This window comes from Erythrolamprus reginae, chromosome 3 (genome assembly GCF_031021105.1).
Source record: "Erythrolamprus reginae isolate rEryReg1 chromosome 3, rEryReg1.hap1, whole genome shotgun sequence".
NCBI classification, from domain to species: domain Eukaryota; kingdom Metazoa; phylum Chordata; class Lepidosauria; order Squamata; family Dipsadidae; genus Erythrolamprus; species Erythrolamprus reginae.
The window spans coordinates 59,892,698-59,912,006 of record NC_091952.1 but is presented as its reverse complement, the minus strand read 5'-3'; the positions used below and the strand labels follow the sequence as shown (position 1 = coordinate 59,912,006).

The 19,309-nt window shown below is 39.2% G+C and overlaps 1 protein-coding gene across 2 annotated transcripts in view; it reads right to left on the bottom strand.

Moving 5' to 3' along the window:
- Positions 1–19,309, bottom strand: part of RASSF5 (Ras association domain family member 5) — a 103,738-nt gene that overhangs the window by 34,774 nt on the left and 49,655 nt on the right. The window contains exon 1 of one of the 2 annotated variants that reach the window (XM_070745543.1): positions 12,186–12,916. The exons of the other annotated variant lie outside the window; for it this stretch is intronic. Within the exon in view, the coding sequence (XP_070601644.1) occupies positions 12,186–12,305 (120 nt within the window). The 5' untranslated portion in view covers positions 12,306–12,916. Of the gene's footprint in view, positions 1–12,185; positions 12,917–19,309 lie in introns of those variants that run through there. 2 annotated transcript variants of the gene reach the window in all.

Below are 19,309 nucleotides of genomic sequence, written 5' to 3'. Positions count from 1 at the left end.
TTCTTAAACTTTTAAATTTACATATGTTCAACTTCTCTGCCACCCAATCCTGTAGGACAGAGGTCCCCAACCCTTTTTGCACCAGGGACCGGCTTTAAGCGATCAAGAGAGGAATGGGTGAATGAATGGACGGAGGGTGGGAAGGAAGGAAGGAAAGAGGGAAGGGACAGGAACAGAGGAAGGAAGCAAGGAAACTTATGAAAGGGGAGAGTAAGAGAGGAATGAGTGAAGGGAGGGAGGGAGGGAAGAAGGTGGGAAGGAGAAAGAAAAGAAGAAATAGAGGAAGGGAAGGTAAAAGAGAGAAAGAAAAAGAGCAAGAAAGAAAGCTGCAAGCACCCCCCCGAGCCCCCCAGGCCGGCTGCAACCTTTTAAAACACGCGCGCCGCTTCGCAGCTGTCTCCTGAAGCCGAACACGGAAGTTAGCGTTTGGCTTCAGGAGACAGCTCCTTGGCGCTTGTATCTCGAATTTGGGCTTGTAAGTAGAACAAAAATATCTCTCCCCTCCCAGCTCTTATCTCGAGTTGCTCTTAAGTAGAGCAGCTCTTATGTCGGGGTTCCACTGTACTGTACTAAGGAAATTGCAAGATTATGGTAGAAAAAGAAAAAATTAACTACCATATTAAAAATACTGATAAACAAATAGGCATAGGTCCTGGGCAGAAGGGGGATTTTCAGTATGTGTGTTTTCCCCTTGTTTGGGAATATGCAAATAAGCACAATTAGACGGCTTTTTTTTCACCTTTTGCTCCTTTGCCACTTGCAACCAAAAATGAGCAAGATAGGCAAGAAAACATTCAGTAAGAGAGAAATGAGGCCATGTTTTATATCAAGATTGGACAATGTGGGATCCATGTCAACAATGTGATCCTAGCTATTTCCCCTATGCCTTCAAAACTCCACATTTTAAAAAAATTCAATTCAAATAATTAAATTGGAAAGAAGCAAGTACTTACTTAACCTACTAAGATGGGAGACAGAATATTTGAAAGAATCCACTTTTTGGTAAATGCATTTTACCATGCCCACAAGGGCAGCTATTTTTCTAGACATATAAACTCAGTCACTTGTACTGTTCAGCCCCCCCCCCCCCCCCCCGGTGGACACTTTCCTAAGAATTCTCATTTTGTTTGTCTATGGAAAATCCAGGTCAGATTGACCAGAATATACAGAAAACTACCAAGAATTAACTCTGGTAATACCCTATTTCTGTTTGTATTAATAATTTATTATGAGTGCCAATTTAACGAGTAAGATTATGTTCATAAAGTTTTTATATTGTATAAAAATAACATAATACAAAAACACTATATTGCAGTGATGGTGAAACTTTTTTTCCTCGTGTGCCAAAAGTGTGTGTATGTACTATTGTGACTGCGCAAGTGCCCACACCCATAATTCAATGCCTGGGGATGGTGAAAATGTCTTCCCCCACCACCCTGGAGACTTTCTGGAAGCTGAAAATGCCTTCCCAGAAAAAATCACCTGGCTGGTTCACACATGCACATTGGAACTGAACTAGGGTAATGGCTTGCGTGCCAGCAGATATGGCTCTGCGTGCCACCTGTGGCACCCATGTCATAGGTTCACCATCACTGTTATACTGATCTTACACATGAAAGACAATGGATCAGAGAATTGCCAGGATGCTAACGTTCCATATTTGTATTGTATGAATTTGCTACACAACAGATGCCATACTGTTCAGACAAAGTAAGATAGAAAAAAACCAGTCTACTTGTAGAATGGTCAATTAAATACTTAGTAATCATGGGAATTTTCACAATGTTTCTGTTTAGAAAAAAATGAAAATTAAAAGCCAGCTATCTTCTTGAGTGAATTCTAATAGCTTGCAAGTTGCTGTCAAGGTCACCATTGCAAACTGAATTTAAAATGATAACATCTTAAACTAATTTTCAATCAACTTTTACTTCACAATGTGGAAATTCATTTTCTTATTGCTGCTTATAGCAATTTTGTAACAACTCAATCCAAAACTTAATATTTGATCAAACATCCAGAGGACTGGTAATTTAATGAAAAACCCACTCCCCAAAACAATTATTATCTGATTCTTCCACAAAGCGACTAGATAGCATTCATGTAACATGATTCTGAGAATAATGGTTTTCATACAGTAATTAATATATTTCCCCAAAATATGAAAATCATCTATTAATAGTATAAAAAAAACTTAACAAAGAATGCAATATATAGATCTTCTCTTAAGAGAGGAGTATTGTTCAGAGACAAGGATGCACCCTTAGCATTCTGGGATAAGCGGCCAAAATCCAGAACCATTGGGTCAATGTGAGACATGACATCAGTCCTTTTCACATTTCTGCATAGAACTGGGATTTTCAGTGTTTTCTTTTCCCCAGTTTGGGGATGGACAGACAAATGTGGTGTTTCTAGAACTAAAAATAAATTTCCTGACAGTTAAAACAATTACAGTGATACCTTGTCTTACAAACATAATTGGTTCCGGGATGAGGTTCTTAAGCTGAAAAGTTTGTAGGACGAAACAATGTTTCACATAGGAATCAATGGAAAAGCGATTAATGCGTGCAAGCCCAAAATTCATCCCTTTTGCCAGCCGAAGCACCTGTTTTTGCACTGCTGGGATTCCCCTGAGGCTCCCCTCCATGGGAAACCCCACCTCCAGACTTCTGTGCTTTTGCAATGCTGCAGGGGAATCCCAGCAGGGGAATCCCAGCAGGGAAATCCCAGCATCACAAAAATGAGCGCTTCGCTGACAACGGAAGTCTGGATGTGGGGTTTTCCAGCGAAGGGAGCATCACTGAAATCGCAGCATCGCAAAAACACCAAAGTCCTCAAAAGCTCACCTCTGGACCTCTGTGTTTTTGTGATGCTGCGATTTCACTGAGGTTCCCCTCACTGGGAAACACCACCTCCAGACTTCCGTTGCCAGCAAAGTGCCCGTTTTTGCGCTGCTGGATTCCCCTCTGGGATTTCCCTGCAGCATCACAAAAACACGGAAGTCCGGAGATGGGGTTTCCCAGTGAGGGGAGCCTTAGGGGAATCCCAGCAGTGCAAAAACGGGTGCTTTCGCTGGCAACAGAAATCCAGAAGTGGGGCATCCCATTGGCGGCGGTGGGTTTGTAAGGTGAAAATAATTTGTAAGAAGAGGCAAAAATATCTTAAACTCTGGGTTTGTATCTCAAAAAGTTTATATGATGAGGCGTTTGTAAGATGAGGTATCACTGTAATTAGTGAAAAGACTTGCCTGTGAATACTCCAATAGTGGAGGTTTTTAACAAGAGATTGGATGCCATTTTTCTGAAATGGTATAAGGCAATGACGGCGAACCTATGGCATGGGTGCCACAGGTGGCATATGGAGCCATATCTGCTGGCACATGAGCTGATACTCCAGCTCAGCTCCCACGTGCATGTGTGTGCCAACAGCTGATTTTTTGGCTCACACAGAGCCTCTGGGAGGGCATTTTTGGCTTCCAGAGAGCCTCTGGGGGGATGGGGGAGGGCATTTGGAGCCTGGGGAGGTTGAAAACATGAGCCTACTGGGCCCTCCAAAAGTTGGGAAACAGAGCATTTCCAGCCTCCGGAGGGCCTCTGGGGGTTGGGGGAAGCCGTTTTTGCCCTCCTCAGGCATTGAATTATAGGTGTGGGCACTTGCGCATGCACACAAGCTCTTTTGGCACCCAAAGGAAAAAAGGTTAACCATCACGGGTATAAGGTTTCCTGCCTGAGCAGGGGGTTAGACTAGAAGACCCCCCAAGGTCCTTTCCAAATCTGTTATTCTGTCTTGTTATTTTAGGGTTTACATTGCTGGTTTTCTTGTTTCCATCTCAAAATAACTGATATGTCATTGCCAATATTTATCACCATCTTTAGAGAGAGGACTAGGCACTACAAACTGGTACATGATATTCAGAGGCCATGTATAGTCTTGGGGTGCAGGTTGACCCCTTTGTGACTAATAGTCTGCCAAAAAAAAAATTCTTATTGAAAATTCATCTTGCCTAAAGCCTTCTAATGAACACAGCTATTGCTCTGCAGATGTAAAAGAAAATGTAGATGTGTGTGGGGGAGATGTAGAAAAAAAAGTGAAGCAATTTATGCTGTTGACTATAAATCTCAATGCAAGCCGCTCAGCCTACATATTACAAGATACCATAGCAACATTTCTGGGTACAAATCACAACATTTTTAAACACAAGGAGATTTGGGTTGAAGGAGATTGCCTTGTTTGTTGATCAGACATTTCATTTCAAGGACAAATTCCACTTTTTAAAATGACATTTTCTTTCATTTCTTTCCTCCTATATGGGTTTGCCATATTAGGATTTCCGTCAGTTTCTCTTTTCCTTCATAAATTTGATTACCTGCCAGTCTTGACAGGTTCTGATGTGAAACAACTCCCTCAATCATTACACTAATTGTCTCATCTCAGACAATACTATCCATTCATTAAGAGGACACACACATACTCTTTTTCCACATTTGTATACACGCTGGAGTGTCAAAGCCTGACAGACTAGCTGTGCTTGTGTCCTCCAGAAGAAATCTTAAGCCCTGAATGTGAACTAGGCCCTTCTCCATTGCATTTACTGCAAAGAAAGATCAAGCTGATAATCATGCTGAAGCCCTTATTTTGGAAATTGGAAGAGGGTATAAAAAGGATTGACACAGTTTTGATTTTTAAGATTGGGGATGTATTTGTATACTCCATGTTGAGACTGTGTTATTACAGAACAAAAGTTATGTCGAATGATATTTTCTATAACTTTATGCCTTCAAAATTATAAGTGATAAGTGGTACCTCTATCTAAGAACGCCTCTACTTATGAACTTTTCTAGATAAGAACCGGGTGTTCAAGATTTTTTTGCCCCTTCTCAAGAGCCATTTTCCTCATACAAACCCGAGCCTCCGAAACTGTAACTGGAAAAGGCGGGGGGAAAGTCTCCGTGGGGCCTCTCTAGCAATCTCCTGGGAGGAAACAAGGCTGGAAAAGGCGGGGAGAAGCCTCTGTGGGGCCTCTCTAGAAATCTCCTGGGAGGAAACAGAGCCGGAAAAGGCAGGGAGAAGCCTCCATGGCTTCTCTAGGAATCTCCTGGGAGGAAACAGGGCCTCCACCCTCTCTGTGGTTTCCCCAATCACACAAATTATTTGCTTTTACATTGATTCCTATGGGAAAAATGGCTTCTTCTTACAAACTTGGTCATGGAACGAATTAAGTTCGTAAGTAGAGGTACCACTGTACCAGTTTACCTATATCAATATCATCTACTTTATATAACTATCCTGTATCATCTTTATAACTCTGCAACATAGTATCTAAAAAAACATTTCATTGTTTTTCATGGTGCAATGAGTTCATAATTTGTAGTACATATTTAATACCAATATTAAATATTAGAGTGTGTGCAAATTACCAGTATCTTTATCTATGCTTTATGAATGTATGTTGAAATGTCCTGCTTGTCATGGAAATTATTTTTGTGCTGCAAGACATGATAATGTGCAATTCCCTTCTCTAGCACATCTACTAAAAGTAGGAGATATTGTCATGCAATGGTATCTAACCACATTGTGGATGCTTTGTTCTAGGTAGCACATTACTGGATCAAGGATTTAGATGGCATTTTTGGAAGTTTTATTTATCTTGATGGAAATCAAGAGTCTACAGAGAGGGGCGGTATACAAATCTAATAAAAATAAATTATTAGAAATTGATGGGCAACTAAAAACTAGAAACAGTCCAAAATAAGAATATTGGAATATTATTTTAAAAATGATGAAGAAGAGAGAATATTTTTTCTGAAATAAAGCATAGAAGTAAAATCTGAAAAGCTTAAATTCAAATATATGTTAGATGAGAACAAAATCACAACGCTTAATGCATAACACTTATGTTTTAAAATCATTCCACATAGAGAAAGATTGTTTAATAAACTATCTGCAGGCCTAAATCTTCTTTCCTGTGCTTTAAGATAGTCAAATTTATTTATTTATTTATTTATTACTTGGATTTGTATGCCGCCCCTCTCCGAAGACAGTTAAGATTCATTTGATACAATTGTAGCTATAGACAGGAATGCTATACAGTGAGATTAAACACATTCTCTTTTTTAAAAAAATAGTTGGGGTCAAAAAGTCAAAAAGAAAAACAGAAAGACTGTTTTTTTTTAAAAAAAAGTGTAGGTGTAATAAATAAAATTGTTTCAAACACATTAAAACACATCACATAACTGTCTGCATCTGTTTCAGAAGACAGAAATTTAAGCCGTTTCTTAGAATTCTAGTTCCTGTTGCAGACTCCATTTTGTTATAATAAGAAAGCAGGATGCCTTATTATCTCAACATGAGACCTTGGTATCACATTGCAGAGATTCAGTTTCATTGTAAGATGAGTATTTGGACATGGAAGGAGGTCATGAAACAGTGCTATTTTCCTTCACATTGTTCAGGTAAAAGACTAAAAAGTGACAGAAGATAGAAGCTTGCTTTCCTCAACAATGTACATCCTTTCAGAAACTCTGCTCTGTATGAAATCATGCACTATACCCTACTGCCCGATGTTGACATAAGAATAGTGATGTAGCTGATGTTTTCCTTGTACGCACAAGAGATACATGATGGCAAAATTGAATATGACACATGTTTTTTAATAGTAATGCTGGAAGATGTTGGTGTGCAGGAAGAAGCATTCCACCAACATTAAGTGAAACATGCTTAACAAACAATTTGAATTTAAAGTACAGATCATGAAACACTGCATTTACACTGCTTAGAAAATGGCAATCCCAGGAAAAGATTCTCATAGATATTATATAAACAATTATTCTCTCCTCCCATAACTATTTAATTTAATTTCACCAATATTCTTCCTCCAGACCAAATCAGCAGGAAGTTCCCAAGATGCTAAAATGCACACTATATTAACCTTTGGTAAAACATCTATTCTTCTTCTACTTTGGGTCTTTACTTTGTTCTTACATACTTAACTATTGTTTGGATTTTGTGTGAATGTCTCCCTTTTCTTTCTTGCACTTCAGAAGGCAAGTTAATTTGCCCTAAATCTTTTGAGTTACATACCATGTGTATCGTTCGGTTAAATCAAACTTTCCAAACAATAAAACAGCACAATTGTAAATGTCACTTTAATCTTAGTAGAATAATTTAATTTAGGTCATTTTTTTTTTCATTTACCAAAAACCTAGAAGGGGTTGAAAGCAGCCTAGTCACAATTTTTGTTAAAGAATTTGCACAGGCTAGGAAACAGTGGTTGCTATAACATATATTGGTATACTGGCTTTTAAATATTCAGATAAACGGAGAGTTTGCTAGTCCTAAAATACTTTCTAGTAAGAGAAGTGTTACTGGAAGAAGACATAGTTAGTCATATGCCTTAAGGAGAAACTGTATTATATCTAAACCTTGTTATTACTTCTGCTACTGCAATAGAGTATAAGCACGTTTTCCAAGATGTAGTTAGGTCACCTGGCACAAGATTCAACATTACAGTCTTTATATTTTACTCTTAGATGCTACCCTTTAGTTTTAATTAGTACATGAAAATCTGGCTTTCTGATGCAAAACAATTTTGTTTGCATTGGAAACTTGAAGAACATAAAAGTCACAATAGTGTTGCTTCCTTTAGCTAGTACAACATTTTCAGTACAACCTACGACCATAAATGACCCCAACTTTTCTGTTAAGTGAGTTTTGGCCCATTTTATAACTTTTCTTGTCATAGTTATTAAGTGAATCACTGCAGTTGATAAGTTAGTAACCCAGTTGTTAATTTAATATGGCTTTCTCATTGATATTGATTGTCAGAAGAGAAGATTGCAAAAGGTGATCACATTTGCTGCCATACAGTGAAGGTCATAAATATGAATCAGTTGCCAAGCAACTGAGGTTTGGTCACATGATCATGGAGATGCTGCAAAGGTTCTATGAAAAACATCATACAGTATAAGTCATATTTTAACAGTATTGTTGTAGCTTTAAAAAGTCACTAAATGAACTGGTGTAAGTTGAGAACTACCTGTATTATGTTTTTTCTTCATCATCATTGCTGGAGCAATGATAAAAACAGTACTATTGTACAGATTTTCTAAATCCATATTATCTTCTTTCAGAATTCTTAATCTAGAAAGGCAACAAGGTGGATCATATCCTATACCTTTCTTCTATTCCTATATCTCTTCTTCTATTCTTTCATTGATATGTTCCATTACTATACCTTCTTTTCTATTATTTCTTAGATATATTTTGCTATGAGTATCTCCTCTATAACCTTCATCATGTATTTTACTATGTGTATATAGATATATACCCACTAAAACCCTCATTGTGTATTGGACAAAATAAATAAATAAATAAAATAAATATTCAAACTATTCATAACAATGTGGGCTTAAGCCATTTGTATTTGCTTTCTTTAGTTTGGCAATTCTGCAATTATGTGGTCACCTAATATCGTAACAAATAAAGTTTACCTACACTTTTAGAGCCCTACGGAAAGTTTATAGGAAAAGAAATAATAACTGTTCTGACAAGTGTGCTCAGGTATCATTGAACTGAATTTTCTACAGGTATCTCAAAAAGAAATAATGAATGAATGCATATGGAACAAACATCCATCAACTATTAAGAGTTAACGAATTCATGATTTTTTTTTTTAAAAACCAGCATTCTTTATTTTAGGATTCAGTCCAAATCAGTAACATTTCCAGAATTTTCTACATGGAAGCAAATTCTCCCACATAACTGACGGTGAGCCATTTGTGTGCTCTTGTACCTCCTCTGAATCATCTGGTGCAAGGCATTATATAGGAGAATATTTGGCTAGATAGTTCATTTCAGAAATCCTGTCTATCTGCCTCTATATTTCTGTTCCTCCACAAAAGGAACAGAATAAAATATGCAGTGTGGTAGAAATGCATGTTGTATGTTACATAAACACTTAAGACATTAATATACATATAAAATTAGTTACCCTAAAGAGCATTTTATTTTTTAAATGGCAACAGATAAACTATATTACAATTCTACACTACAATAACACTGTAGACAGGACTACAGTGAATCCAAACAGTAGGAATATTAAAGGGTATCTTGGATGCTACAACCTGCTTCCAGAAATTGCACCAAATTACTGGGCAAAAAAGATACCAACAACATTAAGCATTACATTATCATTAGAAATTATGAATCTGAGCTACCAATTTCATAATTGAAGTTTTGGAAAGAGAAGTTGGGGGAGGTGTATTTTATGTTAACATTTATGTTAATACAACATTTATGTTAACACAACATTTGAAAAGTGTTCGGAAACTCCAGATCGTGCAGAATGCAGCTGCAAGAGCTATCATGGGCTTTCCTAAATATGCCCATGTTACTCCAACACTCCGCAGTCTGCATTGGTTGCCGATCGGTTTCCAGTCACAATTCAAAGTGTTGGTTATGACCTATAAAGCCCTTCATGGCATCGGACTAGAATATCTCCGGGACCGCCTTCTGCCGCACGAATCCCAGCAACCAGTTAGGTCCCACAGAGTTGGCCTTCTCCGGGTCCCGTCGACTAAACAATGTCATTTGGCGGGACCCAGGGGAAGAGCCTTCTCTGTGGCGGCCCCGACCCTATGGAACCAACTCCCCCCAGATATCAGAGTTGCCCCCACCCTCCTTGCCTTTTGTAAGCTCTTAAAAATCCACCTCTGTCGTCAGGCATGGGGGAATTGAAATATTCCCTTCCCCCAGGCTTATAAAATTTATGTATGGTATGACTGTATGTATGACTGATCTCTTAAATTGGGTTTTTTAGATTTTTTAATATTAGATTTGTTTACGTTGTCTTTTTACTGTTGTTAGCTGCCCCGAGTCTGCGGAGAGGGGTGGCATACAAATCTAATAAATAAATAAATAAATAAATTTATGTTAACACAATGTGTGCGTTTTATGTTAACAGTGTTAGGTTTTTCTTCCATTGCAAAGGAACTTGATTTTCCTCTAAATGCATCAACCTTCCCTTCCCTTCCATTCTAATAAGCTAGATAGTTTAGTGAACCAAAGACTATAGATACAATTTTTCCAATTCAACTGATTTCTTCTTTCCATGATTTGAAGTATCAGCCTTAACAATATCTGGTTAACATATCAGAACAATGAGGGAGGATCTTCTTTCAGAAGGGAAATGGCTGCTGCAGACTGAGTGCCTATTCACTTCCTATAAAAAAAACCAACCCATGATTGGGCTATGTTTAATTTTTCATTCGGAGGGGCAAATAAATATTGCTCAAAGAAAACTCACATTGTCTTGCATAGTGTTTTAAACATCTCTTGCAGCACACAGGTGCATAAATAATTGCAAATACTCTTAAAACAGTTTACACCAACCTCTTTAGGATAAAGAGTGGATACTATCTGAACTTTACATTCATTCTAGGCCTCTGAGAATGAAAGCCTTGGACAGATAAAGATCAAGTGTTATTTTTAAAATTATTTGTTTTGTTTTATCCATAAATTATTTCTGATAAAAACCCCCCAAAAGTTCAAAAATAAATTTTAAATTTATTTTATTTTATTCATTTATGTTGAAATAGTTATTATTCATCCAATAAACTGTAATGAGCACATTTTCATCAATGCTAATAATAATAATCTTTAACATTTAAAAAATTGAAGATTGAACTGGAGTTTTTTTAAAAAAAACTGATTTTAGGTCAAATATTACAAATGCAAGCACAATAAGTAAAATTATCCTGCTTGGCATCAGGCAGATATTTTTCATAATCCCCAACCCTAGTTAACAGGAAACCATCAAGTTGTACAGTGCATTGGCCTCAAAGAATGAGTCACAAATGTATTCTCACAGAATTTATTAGCTAGGATGTATTTATCATTATCTTTATAATCACTCATCTAGTGAGAACTCAGGCTAGGGTATTCAACAGGGTTTTACAACAATATCATGAAGTAGGTTCATTGTAAGTAAGAGACATTGGTTGATCCAAACTCTAAGAAGGAAATTGGACATTATCTTGTCAAATCCTATATGACATTGGAAAGATATGCTAGGCCTATCTTGATGACTACCACCCCAATCTTCTTTTATGTCCCTTAATTGCCTAAAAGATGTCAATCTGTCCATTGCTCAAAATTGCCTCTAAGATTACCAACACCATGGTAAATATTCATCTTCACAGAGAAGACTATATTTCCCAATAATGGTAACCCACACTTCTAGAGAGAGTTCCAGACATACAAATCTTTACATTAAAACTCTGTTGACTCCATTTCTCTGTGTCACGTTATCTATTAGCATGAAGTTTTTGCAAGCTAGTTATGCTTAGCCTGTTAATAATGAGAGAGTGGTGATGGTGAGAGACATGGACAGCTTTTTCTATTGGCAGTTTAAATCTCCTTAAAATGAATCTATTTTCTCCAAGCTTTTATTTACTACAGCTATATTAAACATATTGCTATTTATTTGCTGTAATGTACAGCTATCCTGTACATTACAGCAAATAAATAGCAAGATGTTTAATTTTTTTAATGTGCTCCAATCTTTTATTTATGACTGTAAAAGTTCTGTAAAACTGGTGGCACAAATAAAGGTTTTTTTATTTATAATATTATATACAGAATATTATCCTCATCTAAGAGAACTGTCACACCTGAATATGTGAATTAGTCTACTGTCTCTATTTTAAATCCATGGCAATGACTATCCACATGAGAAGAAAAATATCCAAGCAAGAATCTCTTGGAGAAAGAACACACTTAATACACCATTAGACTCAATATACCAAGATCACATTTCAATTGTCATTCATTTACTTTAAAAAGCAAATCACAAAAAAGTTTTGTAAAGTTAAATCTGTAGAAATATTATATATGAAGAGCAAGCACAGCATCTAAATTGGGTAACTTTGACAACCAAAGACTATCACACCAGTAGCAAAATCAAACTTTGGACAAATATGAGACTTAATGTCTTAATCTCATTATAATTAATTTCAGCACCCATTGCAAAAGAACCCCAATCAAAGAATGCTAAGCAGCCAACTCCTGGGAGAGAGGCGGCATATAAATCCAAAAAATAAACAAAAAGCAAACAAACAACTCATTTTGATAAACTGAAATTTAAAGATAGACATTTGCTATGGAAGTTTAAACACTGCAGTGTTGGTTACCTTTGCAGCAAATTTGCTCTGAGGATTCCTAAACAAGGTGGTTTTGGCTGTAAAAAAACACTCCTCCAAGTCTTCATCCAAACTACAGTAGCCACTACTCATGCTGTTATGGACAGTCATCTGAGGAAGGGTTCCAAGATCTTCAGAACATGTCAACTCCAGGAAGCCAGACAGCCAGGTAGCTCCGAGTCTCAGCTCACTGCAGCAACAGTGCAGTTTCTCAATCCAGTTCCTGTGCAATCAACAGTGAGCAGTTTCACCTCCTCCAGCTCCTACTTGCCATGCCTTGTAACAGTTTGTTCTCATCAGCAGATCAAATAATGGTGTTGGCTTTTTTTCTTTCCTTTTAACAGAGCAAGCAAGCAAGAGTGAGACAGAAAATCTTGCCGGGAGAACCTTTCCTTTCCTCCACCAGCAGGCTCCCTTGTTTGGCTGTTTCCCAGAAGCAAACTGGGTGCCAGGACCTGAGGGAGGTTTCTTCTGCTCTTGACTCACAAACTTGCTCACCATCTGTGCGGCTTCATTGGTCTCTCTGCAAGCCCCACGGAGCCTAATTGCGAGAGCAGTATCGCCTTCCTCTCCACCCCCACCCCCACTCTTTCCTGCTTCTTTTTCTCTTGAACCACTTCCTCTTGCAAGATTTCTGACATAGTTCTTAAGAGAGCATTGACAGTATCTCGGTTGATTTTGAGTGACACAACTTGGAAAAAGGGAGAAACAGAGAAACAGAGATATACAACCCACAGGGAAGGGATCAGCCTGCTTCCTCTTGCTCTCCAGTATCCATAGCAAACCTTTATCAAAGGGAGGGGCAGAGTTGAGAGTTGCTGGTTAAATATGCATTACTTGACGTATGCTCCCAGTCACAGGTAAACATCCTATGGCAGGTTTAAGGCATTCTTGATAGTAGTGAAAAGCACTCCAAAATTATCTTTATTCATTCTCTGCTCATGACCTATTTTAAGAAGATGGGGGGAAGAGGGAACAGAGAGAGAGAAACACAAACAAACTAGTGGGGAAAGAGTTTTGCAGAATATTGATGGGATTCTACAAGGACTTCCAGAGAATTTTTAAAAGTTGGGCTTCTACTGAAGATGGTCTCTGACACCTGTTATGATAAGCATCCATGTATATTTCCTTCTTCACATATAGCAATATATCTGACAGGCATATATGGTAAAAGGAAAGAAGAAAAACAGAGATTCCCTAGCAACGTTTTGATGCAGGAGCCCATCTGTGTTCTGTGCTAATTTTAGAACAGCCAGAAAGATTTTTTTTCCAGCATTCTTTGCTCCAAGAAGTGGCTGCTTTTATCATAACCTTAGTAATCACCATCCATCACATGTATTTTTAACTATTTGTCACCAACTGTTATGTTAGAAGCACTTTGCCATAATAGTTTCGCTCTTAGTCAAAAAGCCTAGAATGTTTTTTTTAAAATTTGATTTCTCTAGTTTTAAGACTGAAGTTCTGATCTCAGATACCTTCTTCCAGTTTCTGGGTTCCAGGCTATCTTTCTCCAAGAATATTAACATATGCTCGGAAAGAATGTGCTCTTCAAACAATTTTCTTTGCTACAACTTGTCCAATGCCTTGCTTGTAAAAATGCATTTTAAAATCTGTTCAACTGCATAGATGTTATTTTCAAAACCAGTTTCCTTTCTCTGTATCACTTTGCACATCTGAACCTGCTCAATTAACTATGGCTAAGGCATATATGATTTTTAATATAATATTTGTACTTCCTGGTAAAGAATAATAAAGTTTTAAAGCTGCAAGATTAGCAACGTTGGTTTGTTTATGCAATATGCTAAGATAGCTGACTGACTTGTGGTACAGCATATAAATACATATACAGTGGAACCCCGACATAAGAGCTGCTCTACTTAAGAGCAACTCGAGATAAGAGCTGGGAGGGGAGAGATATTTTTGTTCTACTTACAAGCCCAAATTCGAGATACAAGCGCCAAGGAGCTGTCTCCTGAAGCCAAACGCTAACTTCCGCGTTCGGCTTCAGGAGACAGCTGCGAAGCGGCGCGCGTGTTTTAAAAGGTTGCAGCCGGCCTGGGGTGCTCGGGGGGGTGCTTGCACTTTCTTTCTTGCTCTTTTTCTTTCTCTCTTTTACCTTCCCTTCCTCTATTTCTTCTTTTCTTTCTCCTTCCCACCTTCTTCCCTCCCTCCCTCCCTTCACTCATTCCTCTCTTACTCTCCCCTTTCATAAGTTTCCTTGCTTCCTTCCTCTGTTCCTGTCCCTTCCCTCTTTCCTTCCTTCCTTCCCACCCTCCGTCCATTCATTCACCCATTCCTCTCTTGATCGCTTAAAGCCGGTCCCTGGTGCAAAAAGGGTTGGGGACCTCTGTCCTACAGGATTGGGTGGCAGAGAAGTTGAACATATGTAAATTTAAAAGTTTAAGAAAGTTTACAAGTTAAGTGAAAGAAACTTCATTATTCATTTATATGTACATGTACATTTCTTCATTAAAAACATGTCTTTCTGCATAATTTAGACTAACTTTGTGAGTTTTTTGAGGGCTGGAACCAATTAAAATTATTTACATTAATTCCTATGGGGAAAAGTCGTTCGAGATAAGAGCTGCTCGACTTAAGAGCCCAGGTCCGGAACGAATTAAACTCGTATCTCGAGGTACCACTGTACAGGGACTTTTTAAAAATTAACGTTCAAATGAAACCAACTTTCATTATCCATTACTGTATATCCTTTATAGATAGTCAATTATAAAAGACACAAGGGAGATTGGTTTTATATATGGTAAGTACAGCAAGGGTACTTACCTTAGAAAAAAGATGAAAAAATAAAGGACTACCTACAATGGCCGTTGGACTACCAATGATAAAACAGAAATGGCAAAAATGACCTTTTTGATCAGGGATAAAACTACAAGAACTTTCTTAAAAGATTGGAAATTCTTCATAGACTTTGCTGAAAATAAAGTCTATAAAATTATTTGGTGATTAGGCTCAATATGGGAAGAAGTAAACTATGTGATAGGAACACATTCTTCATATTACTGTCTGGAGCATCTGGCTTACTCAGACTCCCAGATTTGCATTTTCTCAAATCTTTTGAGTCTGTTTGATTGACAGAACAGAATAACAGAGTTGGAAGAGACCTTGGAGATCTTCCAGCTGAGGAGGGTCAAACGCATGTCATCACGACAGCATCATGTGACATACTGGAATTCCCCTGCCCCTGCTAAAATGGGCATGGGCGTGGCTAGTGCATGGTGCATCCAGCCTGCGGGACAGGAGATTGACAGTCTTGTTCTAGTTAGTTCAACCATCTGTTCAGGAAACCCCCAACTCAGGAAACTTCTTGTCCCACTGGTCAGGAAACTCTATACCATTTCAAACAAATGGTTGTCCAATCGCTTCTTTAAAACTTCCATTGTTTGTATTTAGCTCCTAATTCTTACGAATAATCTCAGGGTGCTTTTTCGAAAGGCAACTGGACTTTGTTTAGAAAAAACTTTATTTATCTGTTCATTCATTCATTCATTCATTCATTCATTCATTCATTGGATTTATAGGCTGCCCCTCTCTGGGGACTTAGGGTGTCTTATAGCATATAAAACAATACAAAACATCCTAAATCCAATTATTTAAAACTAAGTTAACTAATCTAAGACCAATCTAAAAAACCAATTTATTAAAAAAGCAGTCACTCTCATGCTAACAACAGCAAATGATCCACTCATCAGCAGAGGCTGATGTCCAATGTCCCCAGGCCAGTCAGCACAAATAGGTCTTCAAATTCTTGCAGAATGCAAGGAGGGTGGGGGTGGTACGAATCCCTGGTAGGAGCTGGTTCCAGAGGGCCAGGGCCCCCCACAGAGAAGGCTCTTCCCCTAGGCCCCACCAGATGACATTGTCTAGTTCAGTGATTTTCAACCTTTTTTGAGCCGCGGCACATTTTTTACATTTACAAAATCCTGGGGCACACCACCAACCAAAATGACACAAACAAACAAACAAAAACAAACAAACAAACACACACACATACATACATACATAACCCCCTCATATATACAATCCCATGTAACATCCCCTTATAAATACAGTCAATCATCAATCATCTCTCCTCAAATTTATACCACTATCTCATTTCTGGGTACTTCTCCTGTCTTTCCCCCTTTTCTCTCTCATGTTTCTCATTTCTCTCTCTTCCTCCCTTTTTCCCTCATTCCTTCTTCCTCTCACTTCTCCTCTTTTTCCATCCCTGTCTCTCTCCCCCATGTGTGTGTGTGTGTATACACACTCGAACCATTTCCAAAACCAGGTGAGGGCTGGGTTTTTTTTCTCTTTTATTCTTTTCAAAAACAGGTTAGGGCTGGGGGGTTTTCCTTATTATTTGGGTGCTTTTTACCATATGCTTCAAAAATCACCCCTCTCTCTCTCTCTTTTGTTTCTCTCTCCTCTCATTCTCTGCCTCAATCATTTTCTCCTTTCTCCTTTTTTCTCCCCTTTTTGTTCTCATTTCTCTCTCTCTCCTTTCCTCTCCCTATCTGTCTCTCTTGCTTTCTCTCTCTTGCTATCTCTTTCTCTCTCTTTCTCTCTCTTTTTCTCTCTTGCTTTCCTTCTCTCTCTCTCTCTCTCTCTCGTTCTCTCTCTTATTTTCTTTCTCTCTCTTGTTCTTTCTCTCTCTCTGTTGCTCTCTCTCTTGTTCTCTCTCTTATTTTCTTTCTCTCTCTCTCTCATGCTTTCTCTCTCTCTGTTGCTCTCTCTCTTGTTCTCTCTCTTATTTTCTTTCTCTCTCTCTCATGCTTTCTCTCTTGTTCTTTCTCTCTCTCTCTGTTGCTCTCTCGTTCTCTCTTATTTTCTTTCTCTCTCTCGTTCTCTCTCTGTGTCTCTTGTTCTCTCTTATTTTCTTTCTCTCTCTCTTGTTCTTTCTCTCTCATGCTTTCTCTCTCTTGTTCTTTCTTTCTCTCTCTCTCTCTGTTGCTCTCTCTCGTTCTCTCTCTTCCTTTCTTCTCTGTGGAGGCCGGCGAAGGTTTTACTTAGTTTGAATGTTCTGAGCAAGCTGGCAGGGGGATGGGAAGCAGCCCCTTTACTGACAGCCCGGGACGGGACTGTGAGAGGGGTGGGCGTTCCCACAGCGCTCGGAGCAGCTAGTGGCCGGATCGCCAGTGCCGCTGCAGCCACCGCTGTGGGAGGAGCCGGGCCCCAAGAAAGCCGGAGAGAAGGACGGATCGGGCAGGCGGAGACAGCCACAAGTGGAAGCCTCAGCCCTGGAGCGCCCACTTGCAGAAGCCGCCCCTCCCCCGGCTATTGCCCGCCGCCGCTATTAGTGACAAGAAGCCATGGGCGCGAGGGGGCCGACTTTCAAAGCAACCTTTGCTGGTCTCCCGCGAGAGGGTGCCAATAGCGGCGGTGGCGGGCAATAGCTGGGGGGAGGCTTCTGCAAGTGGGAGCTCCAGGGCTGAAGCCTCAGCCCTGGAGCTCCCACTTGCAGGAGCCGCCTCGCGGCACACCTGACCATGTCTTGCGGCACACTAGTGTGCTGCGGCACACCGGTTGAAAAACACTGGTCTAGTTGATGGGACCTGGAGAAGGCCAACTCTGTGGGACCTGACCAGTCGCTGGGACTCTTGTGGCAAAGGGGACAAGCATTACTTAGATGACTGAGAATCTCCATAAAATTTGGGAATAATAACCCTTCTGATGAACGGGAGGTCCCAGAATTCCCTATCAGCAAGGTCAGTTTTAGAGACAAAGGCAGTCCAGGAAGGCAGGGATAGGTGGGTAAATGAAAGGACTGACAGACACAGCATTGAAATGCAAGTTCTACCATTTTTGTGCACTCATCATGATATTATATGAAATAGGTAGAGCCTGCATAGAGTAGAATTATGCTATTTTTATTATTCTGACAAAATCAGTAGATTCCACAGTCGCATCAGAGGTGAGTTCCTCCCGTTTCAGACCAGTGTGCCCGAACTGGTAGCAAACCACTGGTGATGTCATGGAACCACTTCGGTTGGTGCCGATCTATGGAGGCCGCCATCTTTTGGGGAAAATTTTTTGGGGGGGGGATTTTTTCAAGGTTTTTTTCTTCTTCACATGTGCAGAAACTGAGTTTCTGACACTGTGCATGTGTCACCATGTTGTTTTCGGCTTCTGGGGGGGATTTTTTACAACTGTGCATGCGCGCATGGGAGAAAGTGAACCAACAGCGAGGTAAGTTAGAACCTACCCCTGAGTCACATCTATCTGGAAGTTGGGAAAGATTATATATCACATGTGCTTCATAATATTCACAGCTACAGGCTCAATTCATTTCTTTCTCAGTCATTGCAAGCTTGATAAGTTTAAGAACTCTGACTGGCATAATAATTTTTTTAAATGCCAATGAATATACATTTATTTATTTATTTATTTATTTATTTTATTACTTGGATTTGTATGCCGCCCCTCTCCGAAGACTCGGGGCGGCTCACAACATGTAAAAACAAATCATAAGTAATCAAACAATTTAAAATTTTAAAGATTTAAAAAACCCCATATACTAACAGACACACACACAGACATACCATGCATAAATTAAACGTGCCCAGGGGGAGATGTTTCAATTCCCCCATGCCTGACGGCAAAGGTGGGTTTTAAGAAGTTTACGGAAGGCAGGAAGAGTAGGGGCAGTTCTAATCTCCGGGGGGAGTTGGTTCCAGAGGGCCGGTGCCGCCACAGAGAAGGCTCTTCCCCTGGGGCCCGCCAACCGACATTGCTTAGTTGACGGGACCCGGAGAAGGCCCACTCTGTGGGACCTAATTGGTCGCTGGGATTCGTGCGGCAGGAGGCGGTCTCGGAGATACATACCTGAAAGACCAACTCTGCTCATTAAAACTACTTACAGTCCTGCTCTGGTAGTTCCTACTCCAAATTGCAATGACTTTTGAGATTTTAAAATTTACTCATCCCTGGAATTGTGGCCAAAACAGGCTTTCTTTTGGTAAATATTGACCCAATAAACACCACAGTTCTTACTGTCCAAAAGAAAGTTGACAATGACAATATAATTTAAAAACTAAAAAACAATGAAAAAAATTGGATAGAGGCAGAAGATATATAATCTACAATAAAACAAGGTTCATCAGTGAGATAGGTTGTAC